Consider the following 23,393-nt stretch of genomic DNA (forward strand, 5'->3'; position numbering starts at 1 on the left):
CTACACCTCACACTATACACACTCTACACCTCACACTCTACACCTCACACTCTACCCACTCTACACCTCACACTCTATACCTCACACTCTACACCTCACACTCTACACCTCACACTATACACACTTGACACCTCACACTATACACTCCACACTCTACACTCCACACTCCACACCTCACACTCTACACCTCATACTCCACACCTTACACTGTACACCCCACACTCTACACACTATACACCTCACACTCTACACACTCTACACCTCACACTCTCAACACTCAACACCTCACACACTACACACTCTACACCTTACACTCTACACCTTACACTCTCAACACTCAACACCTCACACACTACACACTTTACACCTTACACTCTACACCTCAAACTATACACCCCACACTCTACACCTCACACTCTACACACTCTACACCTCACACTCTACACACTCTACACCTCACACTCTACACACTCTACACCTCACACTCTACACACTCTACACCTCACACTCTACACCTCACACTCTACACCTTACACTATACACACACTACACCTCACACTATACACACTTGACACCTCACACTCTACACATCACACTCTACACATCACACTTTACACCTCACACTCTACACCTCTCACCTGATATATTTGATAACTCTAATCCAGACTATAATTATTACATTTTTTTTCAATTCAGTTTTATTTATATAGCGCTTTTAACAATGTTCATTGTCTCAAATGATAATTATATGTCACATACTAACAAACAATCTAATAATTTATTCTGCAGCTTTCTCTCTGTCGAGAGCTGAAAAAACACTAACTGCTTTAGATTCTGGTTGTGACTTGACTGGGGTGTGTGTCACCTTGCACCTCCAAGGTCTGTGTGTGTGTGCCCTGCAATAGATTGGCACCTCATCCAGGGTGCCCTCTTGTGCCCTAAGTCTCCTGGGATAGGCTCTGCCCCCTGTGACCCTGTACACAGGATAAAGTAGAATAGACAATAAGCTAATGAGTGAGAATCCTCAATAGCCTCCAGTTTCATCAGAGCTTCATAAAGAACACATTGATCTCTAAACTGGGTCCAGGGTGTGTCCCTTCCTTCAGTGTGTCTGATATTCTCATGAATAGGCCAAAGCACTTTCTGAGGTTATGACACGAGAATGAGATTAGTGCATGTGAGTGTGACGTCTCATCGGACTGGTGTGTTACTGAGTCACGGTGATTTTATACCATACACACCTCACACAGTCAGGTTTAAATCACTGATTCACTGTAACTGTCAGGGTGTTTACAGAGGCTTTTTGGGATGAACTCCTTTCTTGATGCTGACCACACCCACTGAAGTCATGTCATGTCTAACAAACAATTCCATTTTAAGGGTTTGCTAATAAAAGCTAAACCCAATTTTTTTTGAATTCCACACCAATACAATTTGACCCACTATTTAATGAGGATAAAAGTAATGGCACCCATTAAATAGAGGAGGAACTAGCATGTGTTGGTAGGAGCTGACTCACTGGCTGTGCCGCATTGTTAGTCATATCATTTGCCATTTTCTTTACCTTTTATGGTGTTTGTGGGTGTGGCTAAATGAAGAATCAGCTGTCCTGAGCATGCTTGGTCATTTTAATTCTATTGCATCCTCTAGAGTCAGCCAAAAATGTATACACACTTCAGGAAAAGCAAAATAGTATGATGTATATTATATTAAAAAAATATTTATATTATCATATTATTGTCATAATATTATCATATATATCAATATTTTGGCTGACTCTAGAGGGTGCAGTAGAATTACTTAAAATATACAGAATGTATATAACACAGAATGAATGATAGAGTGACAGACTGAGAGTGAAATAAGAGCTGCTGTGTCACAAAACCAGTCAATAAATGTCTTTTTCTTCCTTTTAAGACGTAAATGGAGATTCCTGAAGCCTCTGTGTTTGCAGCCGGTATCACGTCCGAACTTCCCTCATACACAGAAGCGATTCAGAGTCCACTGCCTTCAACACCACCGCCTAGTTATGTGGAAGCAGGTGAGTCTGAGTCGTCCTGCAACTCGGGGACATTTCTCCACCCTGAGTAACAAACATGGCGTTCATCTTAATGTCCTCTTCTACTGTAACTACTGCAATCAGCACGGTGTGAGACTTGGGCAGGTGACAGTTCTTCAACCTCAATTACATCACTCAAGTGCAGAATTTGTCTCAACGGCCATGAATTCATGAATTGGTCTTTGTGCTTCCGTGTGGGTGTGAGTCAGGTGTCAGGTTTCATGTTAATAAAAATCTGGAGCTTCATACCTGACACCTTGCTCATATCTATCACGAACTAACCCGGGATGATCAGGAGACTTAGTGATTAGCGGTTAGCCCTTTGTAGCGTGGATGGTAAACCCAAACGCGGAAGCAAGCGAGTAGGCAGGATAACCATGCGAATTAGTCTAAGGACTCTCACAAAAGAAGAGCGAGGGAAAATTGAACCCGCGTCCTATAGACACACATTTGAATCAGAAAGTAAACCCAAGAAAGTGAGTACTCACGTAAAGGCAGACGAACAATCTGAACCGACATATGGGCGAACTCAATGACTGAGTGATGTGAAGCGCCATCTTGTCTCCTTTTATGCTTCCTGGTTCGTGACCTTTTGTCTCAGAAACCTTATTACATGTACACACATCACATGTCACACACACACACACACACACATCCATGAGGCTCGATCAGATTGGGACCTGGAGAGTTTGGAGGCGGGGTCGGGAGCCTTGGGCTATCGCCTGCTGGGCCCCGTGTCTGGTGGTCTGTGCTTCACGGGGTGTTCTGGTGCCTTCCTATCGTAACTAGCACTGACTATTTTTTTTAGACATACAAGTGTGTTATAGCACCGCAAGTAACAGTTAGGGCTCGGGGTTCCGATGTTCAGCTCTTGCATCTTTCAACAGTTCTCAGGTCACCATCTCTCTTCTTTTCTCAGAAATGATTTTTGAATCATTTTTATGTTTTGCTGTTTTATAAACATATACAGGGCTCAGGATTGTGCAGTATAGAGTGACATCCTTTTTTCTGCACAAAATAGACAATAAAATGAGGAAGCTGCGATCAGAGCAGACCTCTAATGTTTCCATGATAAAAATTCAAAACATGCTCATTTTGAGAGTTCTACATTTTTGCGACGTCATTCCCATCTTCCAGTAATGGTTAATTTCATCCATTATATAAGTAATGATAACTTTCATCTATCTGACATAGCTGAAGCCTCCCTGTTAACACACATGGCAAGGCTTCCATATACAGTAAGTAGGGGAAAGTGGGGCAGGTTGGCAGACCCCTTGTGGTAAGAATATGCAAAGAAAGAGTTGCGTTTGGTCATCACTTTTTGTGCACATGACTTCCAGTTGATTCCAGGAAGGCAGCTATTTTGCATGTCTGCCTAATTTCTGCTGCAGTAGGCCAAATGCCAAATGATTTTCAAGATCCCTAAAGTTGTTTCAGTGCAGCAGGAAAAAAGGTTTGTGCTTACAATTTTAACAGTTACAGGGTCAGGTAGTTCATTTATATGTTACAGGTAAAGGAAATATATTTCTGTTTAAGGGTCCTATGTGTAAAAAACACATGCCTTGTGTTACTGTACTGCAATTTGGAAAATATGGGCCAAAGGCAGACCAGGGTAGGTTGGCACATTGATGGGTCTAGTCATCACACTGTGCTAACCTGCCCCATCACTGCCCCAGATCATAGAAATGCAGTGTTATGACATATTATCACATATTTAGCTCAAGTGTAGAACTCTAATGCTTAATAAACATTCCCAGTATAAGTATTATTATTGACATTTAACACAAACTGCACAATACACATAACAGATGATATTAAGACCTTTTTTTTTAGATGGTTTGCAATTACCTCCATAAAAGTGACCAAACTTCATACCCAAAGGAGGCTTTTGCTGCAGGCAGAAAATGGCCTTCCGTATTGCAGCTTAGCAAGTTACATTCCAGGTATGGAAAAAAATAATGGTGACACAACAATTGCAGTTGCAGACTGCTTGGATTTCTGACCGTGTTGTCTATTTTGCATAGTAGAAATGTAAAATAAATGCAGTTCCAGTTTTACATTGTTGTTTCAACTACCTTTTGTCACTTGTGATAATCTGCCCCATTAGGTTTGCCAACCTGCCCCGTAGGTTGGCACAAAGGCTGAATAAGTGGACACTCCCAGATACAATGAATAAACCTTTCTCTGTTCTTTTGACATTTCCAACAGACATCATTGTATGTCAAACCCATTCTGTTGAGTCTACGAGGTGTCAGATAAAACCTATGTCTATCTTTATTCTGTGGAAATTGTCCTGTGGCTTCTCTTACAAATTTAATTGTGTTTGACAAAATTCTTTTCCACTCTTCATCCCCCATTACAATCCCCATATTCATTTCCCATATTTTCTGTAAGTTAATGCAGTCAGTGCTGGGCACATGGTTGGTCATTTGTCATATTGAGACAAATACGTAATAGGGCCATATGGCCATGACAAGATTTTCTCAAAAGTAACCGGGTCTAATTATCATTGTTCCATTTTTTTGGCCAATTTGGCCCTTTCAAATGATATCTGATAGAGGTAAGGATCTAATAATCCCAACCCTCCCTTATCCCGAGATGCATGTAGTGTTTTAAACTTTATCTTGAGCCTTTTCCCATTCCATAGGAAATGTTTAACTTTTTTATCATTATCATATCATATTATTGGACTAAAGATTTAAAGATCAACTGTGGTATGGTGAGTGGTAGCATCATAAGCATGTAAGTAAGCTGAGGTCAAACCACCATCCTAATTATATTCACCTTCCCCCATGAAGTTATCTTAATTTTCCCCCATTTCTCCAAGTTATTTCTTATGTTTTGTAAAAGTGGTCCTAAATTTAGAGTAGAGGTCTCTTCTAATTCCCTATCGTGATAACCAAATATTTTATTAAATTAAATTGAATTAAATTTTATTTGTGTAGCGCTTTTAACAATTGACATTGTCGCAAGCAGCTTTACACAATCAAATGAATTATTTTAGTTTGTATGAAATGTGAATGTGTATGAATCAAAATTATAAGACTGTTCCTGATGAACAGTGGCAAGCAAAGAAACCTTGAGAGGAACCAGACTCAACAGGGAACCCATCCTCATCTGGGTGATAACAGATAGCAGGGATTGATCTGCACTCATACTGTGTGAGACTGGAAGTTCAGTATAACTTCAGTCCTGAACTATCGAGCAACTGAAGTCACAAGTCCTAAGAGAACAGCTGTCTGCATCAGCCAAGGACAGGACGGTCTTCATGGCTGTCAAGTGGAACCATCCCCAGTCACCACACGAATCCCAGGCAGACCATAAGGGGCATCCATGTGACGAGATCTCCAACCAGAAGAGGGACACCAGGACGAGTCAGACAGCTCAGGGCAGAGGGCGTCTGAATCACTGGCAGGACTAACTAATTAGAATGCAAAGTGTGTCAAACTAAATTGTTAGTTTTCCAAATAGCATGGAAGGAGAGCATCCCGAACTATAGAAGAGCTCTCAGTGCTGCTAGATCAACATATCTCTCCACTTTTATAGAAAATAACAAAGATAATCCTAGATTTTTATTTAATACCATACAGTAGCTAAATTAACTAAAAACAAGACCACTGCAGAAATCTCCACAACAACAACATACAGTAGTGAGGACTTCATGAACTTTTTCAATAACAAAATCATAAATATTAGGCAAAAAATTCAGGCTTTAAAACCAGACAATTTAAGTGATACAGATGATAAACTAATCACATCACATCAGAACCCAGAATATTTACTCCCCTTGAAGGACGAGAACTAATTTCACTCATCTCCTCTTCAAAATCGTCAACCTGTATATTAGATCCTATACCGACACATTTTCTCAAGCAGATAGTTAATTAACATCGAGTCTCCTATGTCCTGCACACATTGCTCAACTTTAGTAAGCTAGTTTTTCTCATCTGGTTTTGCTGAGACATATAATTATGTGTCATCAGCATAACAATAGAAACTAATACCATGCTTATGAATTATGTTGCCCAGAGGAAGCACACTAAGAGCTTTTCTATAGTTCAGGATGCTCTCCTTCCATGCTATTTGAAATACTAACAATTTATTTTGACGCCAATTACGTTCTAATTTCCGAGCGGTCTGTTTTAAAGTGTGTGTGTGTGTGTGTGTGTGTGTGTGTGTGTGTGTGTGGTCGTTATACCAGGGAGCGAGTTTCTTATCTCTAATTATTTTCCTTTTGCCTGGAGCTACATTATCTAAGGTATAGCGAAATGTCGACTCTAAATATTCAGTCGCCTGATCGAGTTCTGTGGGGTCAGACGATAAACTAATCAAAGTCAGTAACTCTGGAAGATTACTGATAAAACTCTGTTTGGTATTTTATGTGAATGTACGTTTCATACGGTAGCGCGGCGCTGTGTGTACATTATCAGTATAACACACTTTAATTAAGACAAGGCAGTGATCTGATATAACTTCAGATAGTGGTATTGTGAATACTTTCTTATGCTTAATCCGAATAATATTTTTAAATCTAAAGTGTGACCTGCTTTATGAGTGGGTCCTACTACACACTGATTTACTCCCACCGAGTCCAGTACGGACATAAATGCTGTTCCCAGAGTGTCTTTTGGATTGATGAACTGTTCATCATGAATCCAACTTGATCAGGGTTTATAGTATTGGGTAAAACCTTTCTCAATCGCAACCCTAGAATTTTACTAAGGATCTTGCAGTCCACATTAATTAAACATATTGGTTGATCATCAGGACGAGGAGAGAGAGCGGTAAGAGAAAAGGAGGGGGGCTGGCTGTTTACATCAACAACATGTGGTGTAACCCCGGTCATGTGACTGTTAAGGAGCGCGTTTGTAGTCCAGATATTGAACTGTTGACTGTCGGACTTCGCCCATATTATTTACCCAGAGAATTTTCCCATGTGATAATAACGGCTGTGTACATTCCTCCATCCGCGAATGCCACTGCCGCCTGTGACGTCATTCATTCTGTAACTGCCAAACTTCAGACTCGACACCCTGATGCCTTTCTCCTGATCTCCGGTGATTTCAACCACACATCGCTGACCAAGACTATTCCCACTTTCACTCAGTATGTGGATTGCCACTCTAGGGGGGAGAGGACACTAGACCTGCTGTATGCTAATGTTAAAGGTGCTTACAGTGCTGCAGCACTCACCCCCCCGGGGAGGTCGGATCACAACCTGGTCCACCTCATGCCAACATACAAACCCCTTTGTTCAGAGACAGCCTGCCATAGTGAGGAGTGTAAGAAGGTGGTCAGAAGGAGCCACGGCTACATTACAGGATTGTTTCGAGGCTACAGACTGGGAGGTTCTCAGTGCATCATATGGCGAGGACATTGATGGAATGACGGACTGCATCACAGAGTACATTAACTTCTGTGTTGACACATGTGTACCGATGAGAGATATTCGCTGTTTCCCCAACAACAAACCCTGGGTCACCAAGGACATTAAAGCGTGTTTAAATGCAAAAAAAAATGCTTTTAGGTCTGGTGATAAGGAAGCAGTGAAGAAGGCTCAAAAAATGCTAACTGGCAAAATCAAGGAGGGGAAAGAGTCATACAGGAGAAAACTGGAACAAAGGCTGAAACAGAACAACACGAGAGAGGTGTGGAGAGGCATGAGGAGCATCACTGGCTATAAGACAAGCGGCCAGACTATTGAGGGAAATGTGGAACGTGCAAACGACCTTAACACTTTCTTTAATACACTGTAAAAAAAAAAGTTGAGTTAACGTAAAATAATAAGGCAACCTATCACAAGCACTTTTATGAGTTACAGTAACTGAACAAACAGGGTCTAAAAACGAAGCAACTCAAAGTATTTTGTTGAAACCCTTAGTTATCCCAACATAAATATATTTGTTTACCTAACAAATAACAGAATTAATTTTTGTTAGGCAATTACGACAGATTGATCTATTATGTATTCATGATTATTTTCATAATTACAAATTTCTCTTCCTTTTTTTTAATAGTTAAAAAGGAAGAGAAATTAATAGTAATAGTCCAAACACATTACATATGCGTGTCTACCATATGCGATACATGTCTTCTGCATTAGGCATGTTTGAAAAATATTACAGAAATGTTAATCATTGGAAAATTTGTAAATTATAAAACCTACCACTTTTTTCAACATAAATTAAAAGATGAGCTCCAAAAAATAAACAAAAGTAAAAGCATCCGAGCAAAACCTCGAACTACAGTGTGTAAAGCATTCTTATTCGGCAGAACAGCAAAATACATAAAATCCAAAACAAACATGAAAAAAGCAACTGAGTACGTTAAAATATACTTTTAAAAAACACTGCATCAAAAATTTTGTATTATCTCAGCAGATCAATATTGAGAATACATTAACATAGCATCTGAGTAAACCTTAAAGGTAAGTAAAGTACTATTTTACTGCATGTAACAGTGTATCAGAAAAAAAAGGTTAGCTTGTACTGCTACAGCCAGATAAAAACAAAAAACAAAACTTAAAGATTCAGTATTCTTTAAGGCTGCAAAGATTGAACAGAATTAGACATTGTAATAAATCACTATGTACTACTAAATTTTCATTGCAACAATCATTGTCCCATTTGCCATGGCTTCAATAACATCTGCAAAATGGTCCACTACAACAATTTTGATTTTAGTGACTGGACTCTCGCAGAGCAGGTATCACCAAGATCCATAAAGATTTTCTGAATGACTTCAAAAGTATATTTCAGTTCTTTTGGGTATTCCATATTGAGTGCATACAAGAGACCAAACAAGTAAGCAAAGGCTTCAGGCAGATCTGGAATATCCTGAAGAACAATGGCCTCTTCCAGGATTATTACACGGTTGATCACAGTGGCCAGTGAAGCAGGGGTGCCAACATTATCTTCAACCACAGTGAGGATTTCGATCTTTACACCTCTGGTGGTCTTCAGGGTCAACGTCCTAGGAGATTAAATGATAGGAGGGGACATTAATTGACATGTAAACGTAATTACTTATTGCTATTAGGGCTTGAGCAATGGTGGTGCTTGCAGCTTTAATTATTATTTTTATAATCAAGTTCAAGTTCAAGTTCAAGTAGGCTTTATTGTCATTACAACCATATACAGTTAGTACACAGTGAAACGAAACAACGTTCCTCCAGGACCAAGGTGCTACATGCAACATAAACTTACAACATAAATTAACAGAGACACTAAACTAGCTAACCAAGAGGCCTAGTTAACTGGCTAGCAGAGACAGGACAGAGAGATCTAACATAAATTACAACATAAATTAACAAAAACTAACTAGCTAAGTAACATTTTTACAGACAACATAAAGTGCACGTGCAAATGTGCAAACAAGAGCAACAACAAAGTGACAGTGCGCAACCACGACATAACAGAACATAAAATATGGTGTTGAGGTAGTGGGTAAACAAACATTCCTTAAAACAGCAGCAAGATTTGAGGAATTAGTGCAAAAATGTAGTCCAGTAATGATCATTGTGCAAAAAGATTGTTAAAAACAGTGAAGCATTTACAGGTTGGTGTGTACGATAATTTGGTGGTGTAGGTCAGTGTGTCTGCACTTGTGTTGATTAGTCAGTCCAGTCTCAATATTTTGAGGTAGTTGAGTTAAGCTGTGTGATAATGTTTGTGTTTGTGTGTGTGTGAGTGTGTTTGTGTTTATCAGTCCAGTCCCTTTTTGTTGAGGAGACGGATGGCTTGTGGAAAAAAGCTGTTGCACAGTCTGGATGTGTGTGCCCGAATGCTTCGGTACCTTTTTCCAGATGGCAGGAGTGTAAAGTGTGTGTGAGAGGGGTGTGTCCGATCAGCCACAATGCTGGTGGCTTTGCGGATGCAGCGTGTGGTGTAGATGTCTTCAATAGAGGGGAGAGAGGCCCCGATGATCTTCTCCGCTGTCCTCACTATCCGTTGTAGGGTTTTGCGATCCGATATGGCACAATTCCCAAACCAGACAGTGATGCAGCCGCTCAGGATGCTCTCGATAGTTCCTCTATAGAAGGTGGTCAGGATCGGTGGTGGAAGCTGGGCCTTCCTCAGTCTTCTCAGAAAGAAGAGACGCTGTTGGGCTTTCTTCTGTAGGGAGCTGGTGTTGAGGGACCAGCTGAGGTCCTTCTCTAGGTGGACACCCAGGAATTTGGTGCTTTCGACGATTCCCACAGAGGAGCCGTTGATGCTCAGCGGAGAATGGTCGCCTCGTGTCCTCCTAAAGTCAACAACCATCTCCTTTGTCTTGTCAACATTGAGACAGGTTGTTGTCTTTACACCAGTCTGTTAGCCTCTGCACTTCCTCTCTGTACGCTGACTCGTCGTTCTTGCTAATGAGACCCACCACGGTCGTGTCATCAGCGAACTTAATGATGTGGTTCGAACTGTGTGTTGCTACACAGTCGTGAGTCAGCAGTGTGAACAGCAGGGGACTGAGCACACAGCCTTGTGGGGCCCCAGCGCTCAGTGTGGTGGTGCTGGAGGTGCAGTTCCCGATCCGTACTGACTGAGGCCTACCGGTCAGAAAGTCCAGGATCCAGTTGCAGAGGGAGGTGTTCAGGCCCAACAGGTTCAGCTTCCCAATTAGTTGTTGGGGGATGATAGTGTTGAATGCTGAGCTGAAATCTATGTACAGCATTCGAACATATGTGTCCTTCTTGTCAAGGTGTGTGAGGGCAAGATGGAGTGTAGTGGAGATGGCGTCGTCCGTTGAGCGGTTAGGACGGTACGCAAATTGCAGTGGGTCCAGTGAGGAGGGCAGCAGGGTCTTCATGTGTCTCATGACGAGCCGCTCGAAGCACTTCATGATGGTGGGTGTGAGTGCAACGGGACGGTAGTCATTGAGACAGGACACAGTAGACTTCTTGGGCACGGGGACGATGGTGGTGGCCTTGAAGCACGTGGGAACGACGGCGCTGCTCAGAGAGATGTTAAAGATGTCGGTGAGAACATCTGCCAGCTGTTCAGCACATTCTCTGAGCACTCTGCCTGGGATGTTGTCTGGTCCAGCAGCTTTACGTGGGTTGACTCTGCGTAGAGTTTTCCTCACCTCAGCTGTAGTGAGACACAGCACCTGGTCGTTCGGAGGAGGGGTGGTCTTCCTCGCCGCTACGTTGTTCTGCCTGTCAAACCGAGCATAAAAGTTGTTCAGCGCATCTGGGAGGGAGCCGTCACTGTCACAGGCAGGTGATGTCGCCCTGTAGTTTGTGATGGCTTGTAAGCCCTGCCACATGCGCCGTGTGTCACCGCTGTCCCTGAAGTGATTGTGGATTTTCTGGGCGTGTGCGCGCTTTGCCTCTCTGATGGCCCGAGAAAGTTTGGCCCTTGCTGTTCTGAGGGCCACCTTGTGTCCCGCTTTGAAGGCAGAGTCTCTGGTCCTCAGAAGTGCACGCACTTCCGCAGTAATCCACGGTTTCTGGTTGGGTCGTGAGATGATGCTCTTGGAGACAGTGACGTCATCGGTGCACTTGTTGATGTAGCTGGTCACTGATGACGTGTACTCCTCCAAGTCAGTGAAGTCGCCGTAATGTGCAAACAAAATGAACAAATGTAATACTAAACATGTCAACAAATTACAAAAAAGGTATGAAAAGAGCAACTTACCAGACACATCTTGAGCAAGAAAGCCGAATTTTCACGCAGAACGAGTGACAGTCCCTCAAGAGCTGCTCTTTTTCGGTGAGTGACAATATCACTGGCCTGAAAAAAAAAAAAAAAGAAAGTTTACAAAGGGTGCAGATGCTTTACCACCTTATAAGTCTTGTGAATTAAATGGATCTCAAATTGAGAGTTAAAAAGGATTATTTGTGATTAATTGCACAATGCTTTCACAGTGAGGAACAATAATATAGTTTAAAATGATTATATACAATTATTTCTAAAATTTACTAATTCAGTTGGATTCCCAAACAACACACGAAAGATATGCAAACTTGCTTTAATTACCCTATTCAGGAAGGTACTTCAGTATTTTAAATGTGTATTGTATATTAAAGAATCTTAAAGTATACCTGCTCATCCAGCTTGTCCAAAAGTGTCTTCATTTCTGGACCCAATGCATCACTTTTTTTTCTGTACAGTTTCAGGAGAGGAGCTGTATATTTATCAAGTGATTCGCTGAACATTTTCAGGAGATCTTTGTTACAGATCCAGAAGAACTCCATGCAGATCTACAGTTTTTAAAAACAACAAAACAGTATAAATAATCAGAACATTGTCCAATATAAAATTACGAATTTCCAGAAATAATTACAAAATATCAACAACCAAGAAGGCAATTTTTGTTATCATCACTCATTACTAATGATAACCAGAAAACAGTTGTCATTCAGTTACTTACTTCGTCTTTTACAAAAAGTCCAGGCCATCTCTCTGTAATTTCTTCTACTAGTGGCTGAACCTCAACAACTTCTTTGAGGTGAAGAGAAAAGGTTTCTTGCATCTGTCGGTGAATGAGTGTTAAGTCCGGGTTTCTTTTCTTCATTTCATCAATCATAGCAAGTCTTTTCTCTTCAAGTGAATCTTCTGTCTGGCCTTCAGAGTGGTTAGGCAAAAAATTTATCTCTGCTTTTTTAGGTTTTCTCATGTAGGCCCGTTCTGTCATACCCTCACATGATTTTCTTTTACGGTTAACACTTACTTCAGAACAACCAGCTTCTCTTAGTTTGGCCCGATAAATACCAAGCCTAAACTTTATACTCATCACCCATCCATCCCAACCTGTGCGTTTGCCAGGTTCTGTAAGGCAAGGGTGTTTCTGTACTAGAGCAGACGCAACCGACTGGATCTCATAGGCATCAGGGTAGGCTTTGATTTCCAAAATGGCCTGTGCAATTTTGTCCTGAATCTGAGACTTCATATCTCTTGGGACATTTAGTGGCTTCTTTGTTTCTGGTAAACCTCATTGGCTTTACACAGCCTGAGTTCAACATCGAGAGAAAAAGTAGGTATGTTAAAAGTGGATGGCCACTGTTCAGCACTTCTTAGGTTTCTTAGCACAGGCGATTCAGGGCTTTGATCACTACTTTGAGAGCTTGACATGCTTGCTGTATCAAGAGAAGACACTGAATGAGAATCTTCAGAGTGACGTGGAGGTGATACCTCTTCCCACAGAAGCCTTAAGGTTGCCTTCTCTGCTGGTAGCTCTATGATATTATTCCAGTTACAAGGTTTATTGTTAAAGTCTGGGTCTTCAAACTGTAGTGAGAAATTTTCATTTTTTATTTGTAATGTCTGAATAAGGACAGACTTCAATTGGTCCACTGACTGAGGCCTCTGAGGAAGCTCAACCCTCCTGATGTTGGTAGGGAAAATGTGAACCCGCAACAACAAGCTCTTCAGAACAAACAAACTAGAATAAAAAAAGAAATCATCATTAATGCATAAGAATACATATCATAAAATCTGTGGATGCACCCTAGAAAAGATAATATATTGAGAACAGTAACATATCCGACCAAGAATACAGATGAAATTGTTCACGGTTATCGAGCCCTGATGAGTTAAAAACACTTTTGGAGTCACAAGCACTTTCAGACCAACTTTGTATGCGGTCAAAGGATGAAAGTCATTCAGCATGTCAGGATCAAGAACATGAATATCACTAAAACTGCTTTCCTTTATCTCAAATGATCTGAAATGCTCAAGATACCAGGTTGACAGTTTTGAGCAAAAGGAATGACGCATCTCTGGAGGTCACTACACAGTTCAATATTTTGAAAAATTCTGGCAAACCACTACATTGTCCTGCAGAGATAATCATGCCAGCTCTATATCGAACTCCATGCAAATGAATATCAGAGGACAGAGACACTTCCCTTGTGTTTGGATACTGTCTCTCAATCACGGTCCTAATTGATTCCTCCAGAGAGGCAACTGTGAGAACCTTTGCTTTCTCTACATATACTGTTTGTTTAAAAAGGTCCTCACCATCCATATAGTAAGCCATCATTTGTTGATGCTTTGTGGAAAGTGTCAGTAAAACATTCTTGAAGTTTTGAGTGTCATGGACTACTTTTTTAAAGTAACTGTGCTTCGCCTCAAAGCGCATTGTCCATAATGACACCAATGATCCAAAACAACGAATCAAATGTGGATAATGGTTAATGAAATGATGTTTTGGACATAAAGAAAAGTTTGGAAAGGTTTCAGTAAGTAAGTTTTGGTGATCTATTAATTTGCTCTCTAGGTAGCACAGAGACTCATCTGAAAGCTTTGAAGATAGAACCATCTCGGTTATAACCTTCAGGTCCATTAGAATCTCCCAAGTTGGTTCATTTTCAGGGATTTTGTGGCCAATTATTAGAGGTAGCATACGTAAAAGTGTCCAGTTTTCATGTGCATTTCCACCTACAGTACCCTTGGAGAAACATGACTTAGTTAATACCTTTGGCTTGTTAACCCTGTCTGAATCTTTGTACGGGAATGAGCTAATGTGGTTATTGAGCTCATCAAATGAAATGTTTTCCTTTAAAATTAAATCTTTCAGGCACAAAGACAACTCAATGGGTACAACACCTTCCAACAAATCATGTAACGCATCAGGTGGGAAACCTGTGACAGGATGGAAAAAAGACAAGTGCTTGCTTAGTGCACATTCCCCTTTCACACCCCTTACATATTGGACACTTACATCTGTCTGCATGTAAGAGAAGAAAATCATGTTCCTCTACAGTCCTTAACTTGAAGTCACTTATCTCAGTCTGTTCAGACTTGACTTCATGTTTTCTGATCAAACAAAATCTACAAAAATTTTCTGAATTAAAGCTTTCTTGAAAGCCTGCCAAGCTATGTGCGCCTAAATTATCAGCACATATGCAAAAGATTGTACCATTTATGTACCGACTCAGAGCAGAGACAAAAACACCTGTTTGCTCTAAACACTTTACATCTTTCAGCAACGGATTAAAAAACTTATCATATCCAAACTGTCACACATCATCACTTTTACCAAGAACAGCAAGCTAAATGGAATGAAGACTAGTACGAAATTTGGGAGGCAAGTTTAGAATGACCCAATAAACGGCAACCATCTTGTGAATTTTTCTTGAAGTTCCTAAGGGATTGCAAACTTCAAATTCATCCACATACAGTCCCAGAGATAATGCAAGGTCTTGGTCATGTAGAAGTCTGTTCTGTTTGAAGTAAGAACCATCTTGGAAAGACTCAAAATGTCCAGGAGTAGACTCTCCACTGAACACAATCTTTTCCAAAATATCTTTATGATCAAGTAGGCGTTCCAAGACATGATATAAAGACACATAAACAAAGTGATTTTTTTTGTGTTTCTTCTGTGATCTATAGATAAACTACCTTTTTCTGTTGTTGTCAGGAGAAGAGGATTGGCCTCAAAAATAGCACTGCTAATTTCCTGGATGATACAAGCATCTACATCAATTTTGCGTTTAACAAAAATATTTTTGATGCTTTCAACAGCAAGAGACCTGGAAAAGTGCAATATGTCATGAATTTCCTCAATAATACTATCAATGGCACTCTTGGATCCATGCAAGACGGTTTGCATTTTCAAAAACAGAGAGGCCAGTTTGTGCTGTAGAGTTTCAATATCAACACTCTCACAACCAAATTCAGTTGCCTCCTGAACAGATTGGGAGGGCTGCTCAACATCATCCCCACTGTCATCATGTCTGTATCATTGTAAAGGTTCTCGGTTACAGTCCTGACTGAATTTTTTATATCTTTTGTTGTATTAGTTTTGTGTTTCCGACTCTTGTGAGAGGTAAAATTTGTGAGCTTGTTGGTTTTATACTCACAGCCAGAAAAGGGACACTGTACAGTTTCATGAGTCCTTAGATGTCCTCCAAGATGTCTAAAAAAAAACTCACTTTCACTGCAAAAAGTTTCAAACTCACACAGCTCACATTTGAATTTTACATTGACAAATTTTACATTTGTAATGGTTCTGGTGGTGTGGCTCCGTGATAAATGTGATTTTAAAGCGCCTTGTGTCCTAAATGAGCAGACACAGTCTAATTATAGGCAGGACCAGTTTGCCCCTTTGTGACCTCGTCCATGATGAAGCCTGTAATGCTTTACCAAGACCTCTGTATCAGGATTTGAAAATTTACAATATTTGCATTGCATTACTTTTGTTTTATTAGTGGACAACTAATTTGCAAAATAATAATAATAATAATAATAATAATAATAATAATATACAGCCATTTCACACAACTTTAAATGTAGTTTAACATTTTCTCTGTGCCAGGATTTGAAAATTTACAAAATTTGCATTTTATTTCTGCACTACAAACTTGCAAAAACCTTTTTTTTCCAGCCATTTCACATATTTAAAGTGTAATTTCCAGCTAGTGAACTGTCTTAAGGCAGGTTAAGTTGGCCTTGATAGCCAGTGCCACAATACAATTTATTGGCCCTTTAGTCGAGGTAACCGATTAACAAATGTGATATACATTGCCTGAATGTCACACGACGTTCTTGATATACTTAGTTCTCACTGTCTGCAACGCAACGTTTAAACAGTGCCGACAGGATAGACAGGACTTAAAGTTAAAGTTATATTCCTTGTTTTGCAAATGCATATGACTAACTAACGTCACGTTGAACTTATTGCAATACTCGTGAATTTTTTTTTTTTTCATGACTCGTTTGAATTCGCTATTCAAACTCACACAAGCACTCAAAACTCCAAATTAGTTAAACAGCTAACATAACCCCGCGAAATCGTTAACAAGCAGCTAAATTTGAAAAGATAGCTATTTTGGGACACCAACATCCAAACTTACACGTCAAATAATATAACTTTAAGTTAGATGATAATAAAAAAAAAAAGATTAATACATAACTTACCTATGATTTGGCAGAAATGCTGGACTGCTTTGAATTGTTGGCGTGATGCTGCCCTTTCAGTAACCCCGGCAGTTGAAGTTTCAAATTACCATGCGCTCCATATGCGCACGCGCCAACAAGAAACGCACGTTTTAACGCAAAACTAAAATTTACATTTAAGTTCAACAAAACAGTTTTAGTATTATACAGTTTTTAACATTGAAGCAACATATTTGTTGAATAAACTAAGTATTATTTCTGAACATTTTAAAATAAAATATCTTAGTTCAGTTTACTTTTTAAACTTTATTTAGATAACTTTTCATAAGTTGGCTTTTTTACAGTGTAGATTTGATGTCCCTATGTCTCACGCTTCTCCCGGCTTCAGCCCCAATCCACACTCTCCTGCTCCTATGACCTCCCCTACACAGAGATCAGTCTCAGTCACTACTCCTGCACTCCCAGCAATCAATATCTCAGTGGATCAGGTGAAACATGGCCTCAGAAAAATCAGCCCTACAAAAGCTGTAGGTCCGGATAAGATCAATCCGAGAGTCCTGAAATCTTGTGCTCCCCAACTATGTGGTGTCCTCCAGTACCTCTTTAGCCTGAGCTTGTCTCTGCAAAAAGTCCCGGCACTGTGGAAAACATCATGCATTGTGCCCGTACCCAAAACACCACGTCCTTGTGCCCAGAACGACTTCAGGCCTGTTGCTTTGACATCGCACATTATGAAGGTGTTTGAGAGACTGATCCTGGATACACTACGTCCCCTGGTGAAGTCCACTCTGGACCCTCTTCAGTTTGCCTATTAGCCGTTCATGGGAGTCGATGACGCCATATTACACCTGCTACATCGTACCTACTCTCACCTTGACAAGCCTAGGACCACCGTAAGGATGATGTTCTTTGACTTCTCCAGTGCCTTCAACACCATCCAACCGGCAGTACTGGGGGAGAAACTAATGAACATAAACATTGACACCCGCTTGGTTTCGTGGATCATGGACTATCTGACCTGCCGTCCCCAGTATGTCCGACTACAGAACTGTGTGTCCGAAACTGTGTGTCCGAGATCTGCAGCACTGGAGCTCCCCAGGGGACGGTACTGTCTCTGTTTCTTTTCACCCTCTATACATCTGACTTTAGATATAACTCAGAGTCATGCCACCTGCAGAAGTTCTCTGACGACTCTGTGGTTGTTGGGTGGATAAAGGAGGGTGACACCTCGGAGTACCAGTCTGTGGTGGATGACTTCGTTTCCTGGTGTGAGCGTAATCACCTACAACTGAACATCAGGAAAACAAAGGAGATGGTTGTAGACTTTAGGAGAAGCAAAACCCCTGTGACTCCTATATCTGTAAAAGGGAGAGATAGTGGACATGGTCTCTGAATACAAATATCTCGGAGTCCATCTGGACAACAAACTTGACTGGTCACTCAACACAACGGCACTCTACAAGAAAGGACAGAGTCGGTTGTACTTTCTTCGAAGGCTCAGGTCTTTTAACGTCTGTAACACCATTCTGCGGATGTTCTATGAAACCGTTGTGGCGAGTGTCATTTTTTACGCTGTGGTCTGTTGGGGTGGTAACATTAAGGTGTCTGATAGGAACAAACTGAACAAGTCAATTAAAAAGGCCGGATCGGTGCTAGCCATGGAGCTTGACTCTGTGGATGTAGTAGCGAAGAAGAGGATTCTGTCCCAAGTACAATCCATTTTGAACAATCCTTCTCACCCGCTATACAGTGTCTTCACTGAACAGAGGAGCAGTTTCAGCCGGAGACTGATTACTATCAAGTGTTCCACAGAGCGCCACAGGAGAGATTTACAACTCTTCTCTGTAACTCATACACACATGTATGTGGATTTTTCACTAACTGTTACACAACAGGACATTATCACTTCCCATATTAATAATATGATTACTGCAATACTACTTCCCAATAAAATATGTAATACAATATTACATAAACAATACTAGATTACTGTGTAATACTTACAAGTGGCCTTGAGTCATATTCTGATGATACTTACTGTTTTTTTTTAAATTATTATTATTATTATTATTATTATTATTTTTATTATAATTATAATTATTATTATTATTATTATTTTTATTATAATTATTATTATTATTATAATAATAATAATTATTATTATTTTTATTTATTACCTTTATTACCTTTTCTTAGTTAACAACTGTGAGCTCCTGTAACCGAGCATAAGCAATTTCCCTCTGGGATCAATAAAGTTATTTAAATCTTGAATCTTGAATGAATCATTTGAGGGTTCAGTGGGATCTCCATCTGTCTTAGGGACCATCGATATCAGAGTGTTATTAAAAGAGGAGGGATACCTAACAACACGGCTGCGAGGTCTGACAAAGCGATAGTGTTTATTTTGCAGTGGGTAACTTGTTTTGCCAAGGTGTTGGAGATCAGAAACATATCAATTCCAGAGTGGATTTATGACAATGTGAGTGTAAGGTGTATTCCCTCTTACATGGATTCTTCAAACGCCAACTATCCGTTAACCCATTATCTACACTCATCATATGAATTGCTGCTCTGTCTTTGGGATATGTTTGGCCACTAAATTAACTTTTATTTATAAAAGCATCCCACACTTGGTTAAAATCTACAGCTAATATTATTTGGCGATCTGTTTATGGTGCCATTTATCATGGTCTGTAGGCACACCATTCTTCCTTCCTTGTCTTTAATCTCTCCAGTCAACACAAAGTTTAGGTTCTTGTTAACTAATATAGCGACAACATTCCGCTTTCTGAGAAAGGAGCTGTGGAATACGTGTCCAACCCACCCATACTTTAGTTTTAGCGCCTCTTCCCCTTTGAAGTTTGTTTTCTGGATAAATGCAATATCTACTTTATGATGTTTTAAGTACATCATAAATTTGCCTCTTTTTAACATTCCCACAGCCTTTTATTCTCCAGGACATGCATGTTATTGTGAATTATGTGATACCAAGAAAGAAAAATTAGGGAATATGAAAGCCAACAAAACAAACACAATAAAGTAACATAAAATGCTCCATCAAAACACCCGCTGGGAGCTTAGACCAATCTCTGTCTTAAAGCCATAGCATGAAAACAAGAAAGAAAGAAAAAGTTGCAAACTGAACACGCAACAACAAAAAAATAACTCCTATTGGTCCTTGGTGAACCGCTCAGGCAATCCACCATCCAAAGCCTAAAACCCATACATATATATTCTTCACCGTCCATAAGCACTACTGTCTTTAAGGGCATGCCTGTTTATGTCTTATCATTGCACAATGTGCTAATAAATGGCTCCGCCTCCTCAGTGCTGGTAACATTATGGGTATTACCTTTCCACGTAAATCTCAGGGTAGCAGGGAAAGCAGACATGTAGCTCACATTTAGCTATTGGAGCGATTTCTTGGCAGGCAGAAACATCTTTTGCTTTTCAGCCAGCTCCTGCGTCATATCGGGAAACACGGATAATTTCGCATCCTCCCATTCACTTCCACGAGATGTTGTTGCCATTATAATGCCGTGAAAAATGTGGCTAGGTCTCTAATATCCATCTAAATGGACATTTTTCAAACATTTTTTTAAGTGGAATGTCAACTATTAGGCCTCATTAATTATATAATTATTAACAAGTGGGCAGGAGCCAATCTAGCAAGCCGCCATCTTGCTCGGGGTACCCACATGACTTTAAGTTTCAGGAGTTTTATTGCCCTTTAATGTTCTGAAATGTCAGTTAAATTAGATTTTATCATCACATATGTGATTGCAGCCTCTCTTCTTATTCTCTGTTTAAGTTTATGACAAAATCTCAGCTGGTCATGTGACTGTAAAGAAGTATAATTTTCTCTCTCCTGAAGATGAGAGAAAACCTACAATTCCAGGTTTACCTCTTACACGCCACTCACACTGGAGACTCCTTCCACTAATGTTACATAAATGTCTCATATCATGCTCACTTTATTCATATCTGTACATGTGACTGACCTGTTACTATAGAAACTATACCGTATCAGAGCGAGCGCTGTCAAGGCTGACAATTAATCAACTCCTCCTGGCCAATCACAGTCCAGAACAACATTGTGGTATAAATCTTAATATTCCATTTATATTTTAATTTGTAGTGGGTGTCCCGCCACTGCAGTTGGACAATGCTGCATCTCCTTATCCCATCCTCTACATTCCCCCAGCGGTCACGCCCGTACAGCTCACACAGCAAGGTAAGTGACCCTGTTTTTCCCCCTGCTGTAGGTTACTGATATTGCTAATTATAAAACAATATTATTTCATTTAATATAACTATAATTCACAATAATACTATTAGATACCCAAATACTGTACGGTGGAACACTTAGCCCAGACATTTCCATGTTTTGAGTCGGTTCCTGATTTATTTTGTCATACAGCTGAATCGGAATCCACATCATAGTCAAACAAGCAATGTTTCAGATAAACAGGAGAGTCGGTCTGTAAAGGGTTTTACAAAGACAACAAAGACTATAACACACACACTCTCTTTCTCTCTATGACATAACATATAACAGTCAATCAGAATCTCAAAAATACTAGAACACGACAGATCGGATTTAATGAGACTCAAAAGGGGGGAAGCTGAGTGTTTGGGACGGTCCTTATATCAGGATAGGATTCAGAGTAGAACCAATCACCAGCTCCAGCTGATTAACAGGCCACACCCACCTAGAACAGACGAGTCCGACACACAGGAGCAGAGAGATCAAACAGGTACACCCAGAATCTCAGAATCATAACAAAAGTGGATCTTAGCAGCTGCTGGTTATTTTTTAATTATACACAAACACTCGCACCTCCATCTGAACCCTTGTTCTAAATCTGGCCTAATGTGGCATAAAAGGTGTAACCATGGCAACCCTGATGATACAAAAAGAGTTTTTTTTTTTTTCATAATGTCTGTTATTTTGTCCCTCAGTGACCGCCCAGCCTTCACCCCATCATGTGACTCCACAGCAGCAGGTGGTTGGAGCACTGGGAGACGCCCCCACTGCCATTATCTGCCCTCACTGCCATTGTCTCATTATCACCAGGGTGCATAATAAGCCTGGAAGTGCAGCCTGGGCCATGTGCTGTCTGCTCGCATTTTTGGGGTAAGACACAACATCAGAGTAAGTGCTGAAACAGGTCACATGATCAGGTCCAGACAGCACTGAGCAGTGAGAGTGGAGATGAGACAGGGCAGATCTGTGGGATTAGACATGCTGTTGTTAGACTTAGTGCCTGTGTACTGACTTTAATTGTTTATAAAAACAACAAATCCAGCAACATTTCCTGCAGACATTAGTCATACGGTTTCGATATGAATGATTGTCACTGCTGTGATGATTTAATGAGAGAAACACTGACGGGTGTCTACTGTTTGTTTCAGACTCTTCTGTGGATGTTGTTTAATCCCCTGCTGCATGACAGAGTTCCAGGATGTTCATCATTCATGTCCTGCCTGTAAAGGATACCTGGGGAAACATCCTCACTAACACACACACACACACACACACACACACACACACACACACACACACACACACACACACACACACGGTACTGCCATCGCTGTCTCAGGCTTCAGTTTCAGGCCAGGACCGGAGGACCCACGTGTAACGGGAACACTCTGTATCCAGCTGAACCTGAACATGAAAGTGGACCGCTGTTTAGGACACGATGTCATCATGATGTCTGTCCTCCTCGAAGTCTCAGTGTGTGTAGAATGCACTGATCTCATCCTCTGACCTACACCCTAGGGGAGGGGGTACAGTACCAATCAGTCGTGTCTGGTGTGAACGCAGCCTGCCACGTGACTTCAAACAATAGCGTTATTACTCAAATCCTTCATGAATTCATGGAACCATCTGTAACAATAAATTATCCAAACTAAAAGACTTGATCAAAACCCCAGTGTAACGAGGAAGATATAAAATGTGTAAATTACAGATTGCTTCCATTTCCCTTGAGCAACACGACACAGTGTATATTTTAATGTCTTTACTTTCAGGAAATCACATCTCATGATTATCATAATTATAGTTATTATTTTTTAGTTTTTTTTATTATTTAGTTCTTCTAAAAGTCTGTTTCAGTGCTCACTGTGGGTTTAATCAAAATCCTCAGTAACTTAAAAACAAATCACCTATAAACAACTTATTGTGAGTTACATAAACAATTAACACCTAAAACATGAATTATTATAAATGTACATGAAAAATAATGAGCCTCAGTTGTTCTGTTGGATTTTGGTATTGACGGAGTGATGGACTGATGATAAACTTATTATTTACATATTTTGATATATTTTCATGCCATGCATTGTAACACCTGTACAGGTAATGTGCAGTTGAAATGTGCAGGTTGGAGTAAAATGTACAGTATGAGCTCCGTGTGAAGTTTATACACTTTACTCCAACCTGCACATTTTTATCTGTAGATGTCACTTCCTGTATGTGTTCATTGTGCTACTGC

General features: G+C 40.3%; 1 protein-coding gene across 1 annotated transcript in view; it reads left to right on the top strand.

Annotated features, from left to right (window-relative positions):
• si:dkeyp-75b4.8 (lipopolysaccharide-induced tumor necrosis factor-alpha factor homolog) overlaps nucleotides 1-22,441 on the top strand; it is a 28,844-nt gene extending 6,403 nt beyond the window's left edge. Inside the window, exons 2-5 of the mRNA XM_053476692.1 lie at nucleotides 1,918-2,041; nucleotides 21,032-21,127; nucleotides 21,856-22,030; nucleotides 22,309-22,441. Of these exons, the coding sequence (XP_053332667.1) occupies nucleotides 1,924-2,041; nucleotides 21,032-21,127; nucleotides 21,856-22,030; nucleotides 22,309-22,414 (495 nt within the window). The 5' untranslated portion in view covers nucleotides 1,918-1,923 and the 3' untranslated portion in view covers nucleotides 22,415-22,441. The remainder of the gene's footprint in view (nucleotides 1-1,917; nucleotides 2,042-21,031; nucleotides 21,128-21,855; nucleotides 22,031-22,308) is intronic.
• Nucleotides 22,442-23,393: the final 952 nt, after the last annotated feature.

Source organism: Clarias gariepinus, chromosome 18 (genome assembly GCF_024256425.1).
Source record: "Clarias gariepinus isolate MV-2021 ecotype Netherlands chromosome 18, CGAR_prim_01v2, whole genome shotgun sequence".
Lineage (NCBI taxonomy): Eukaryota > Metazoa > Chordata > Actinopteri > Siluriformes > Clariidae > Clarias > Clarias gariepinus.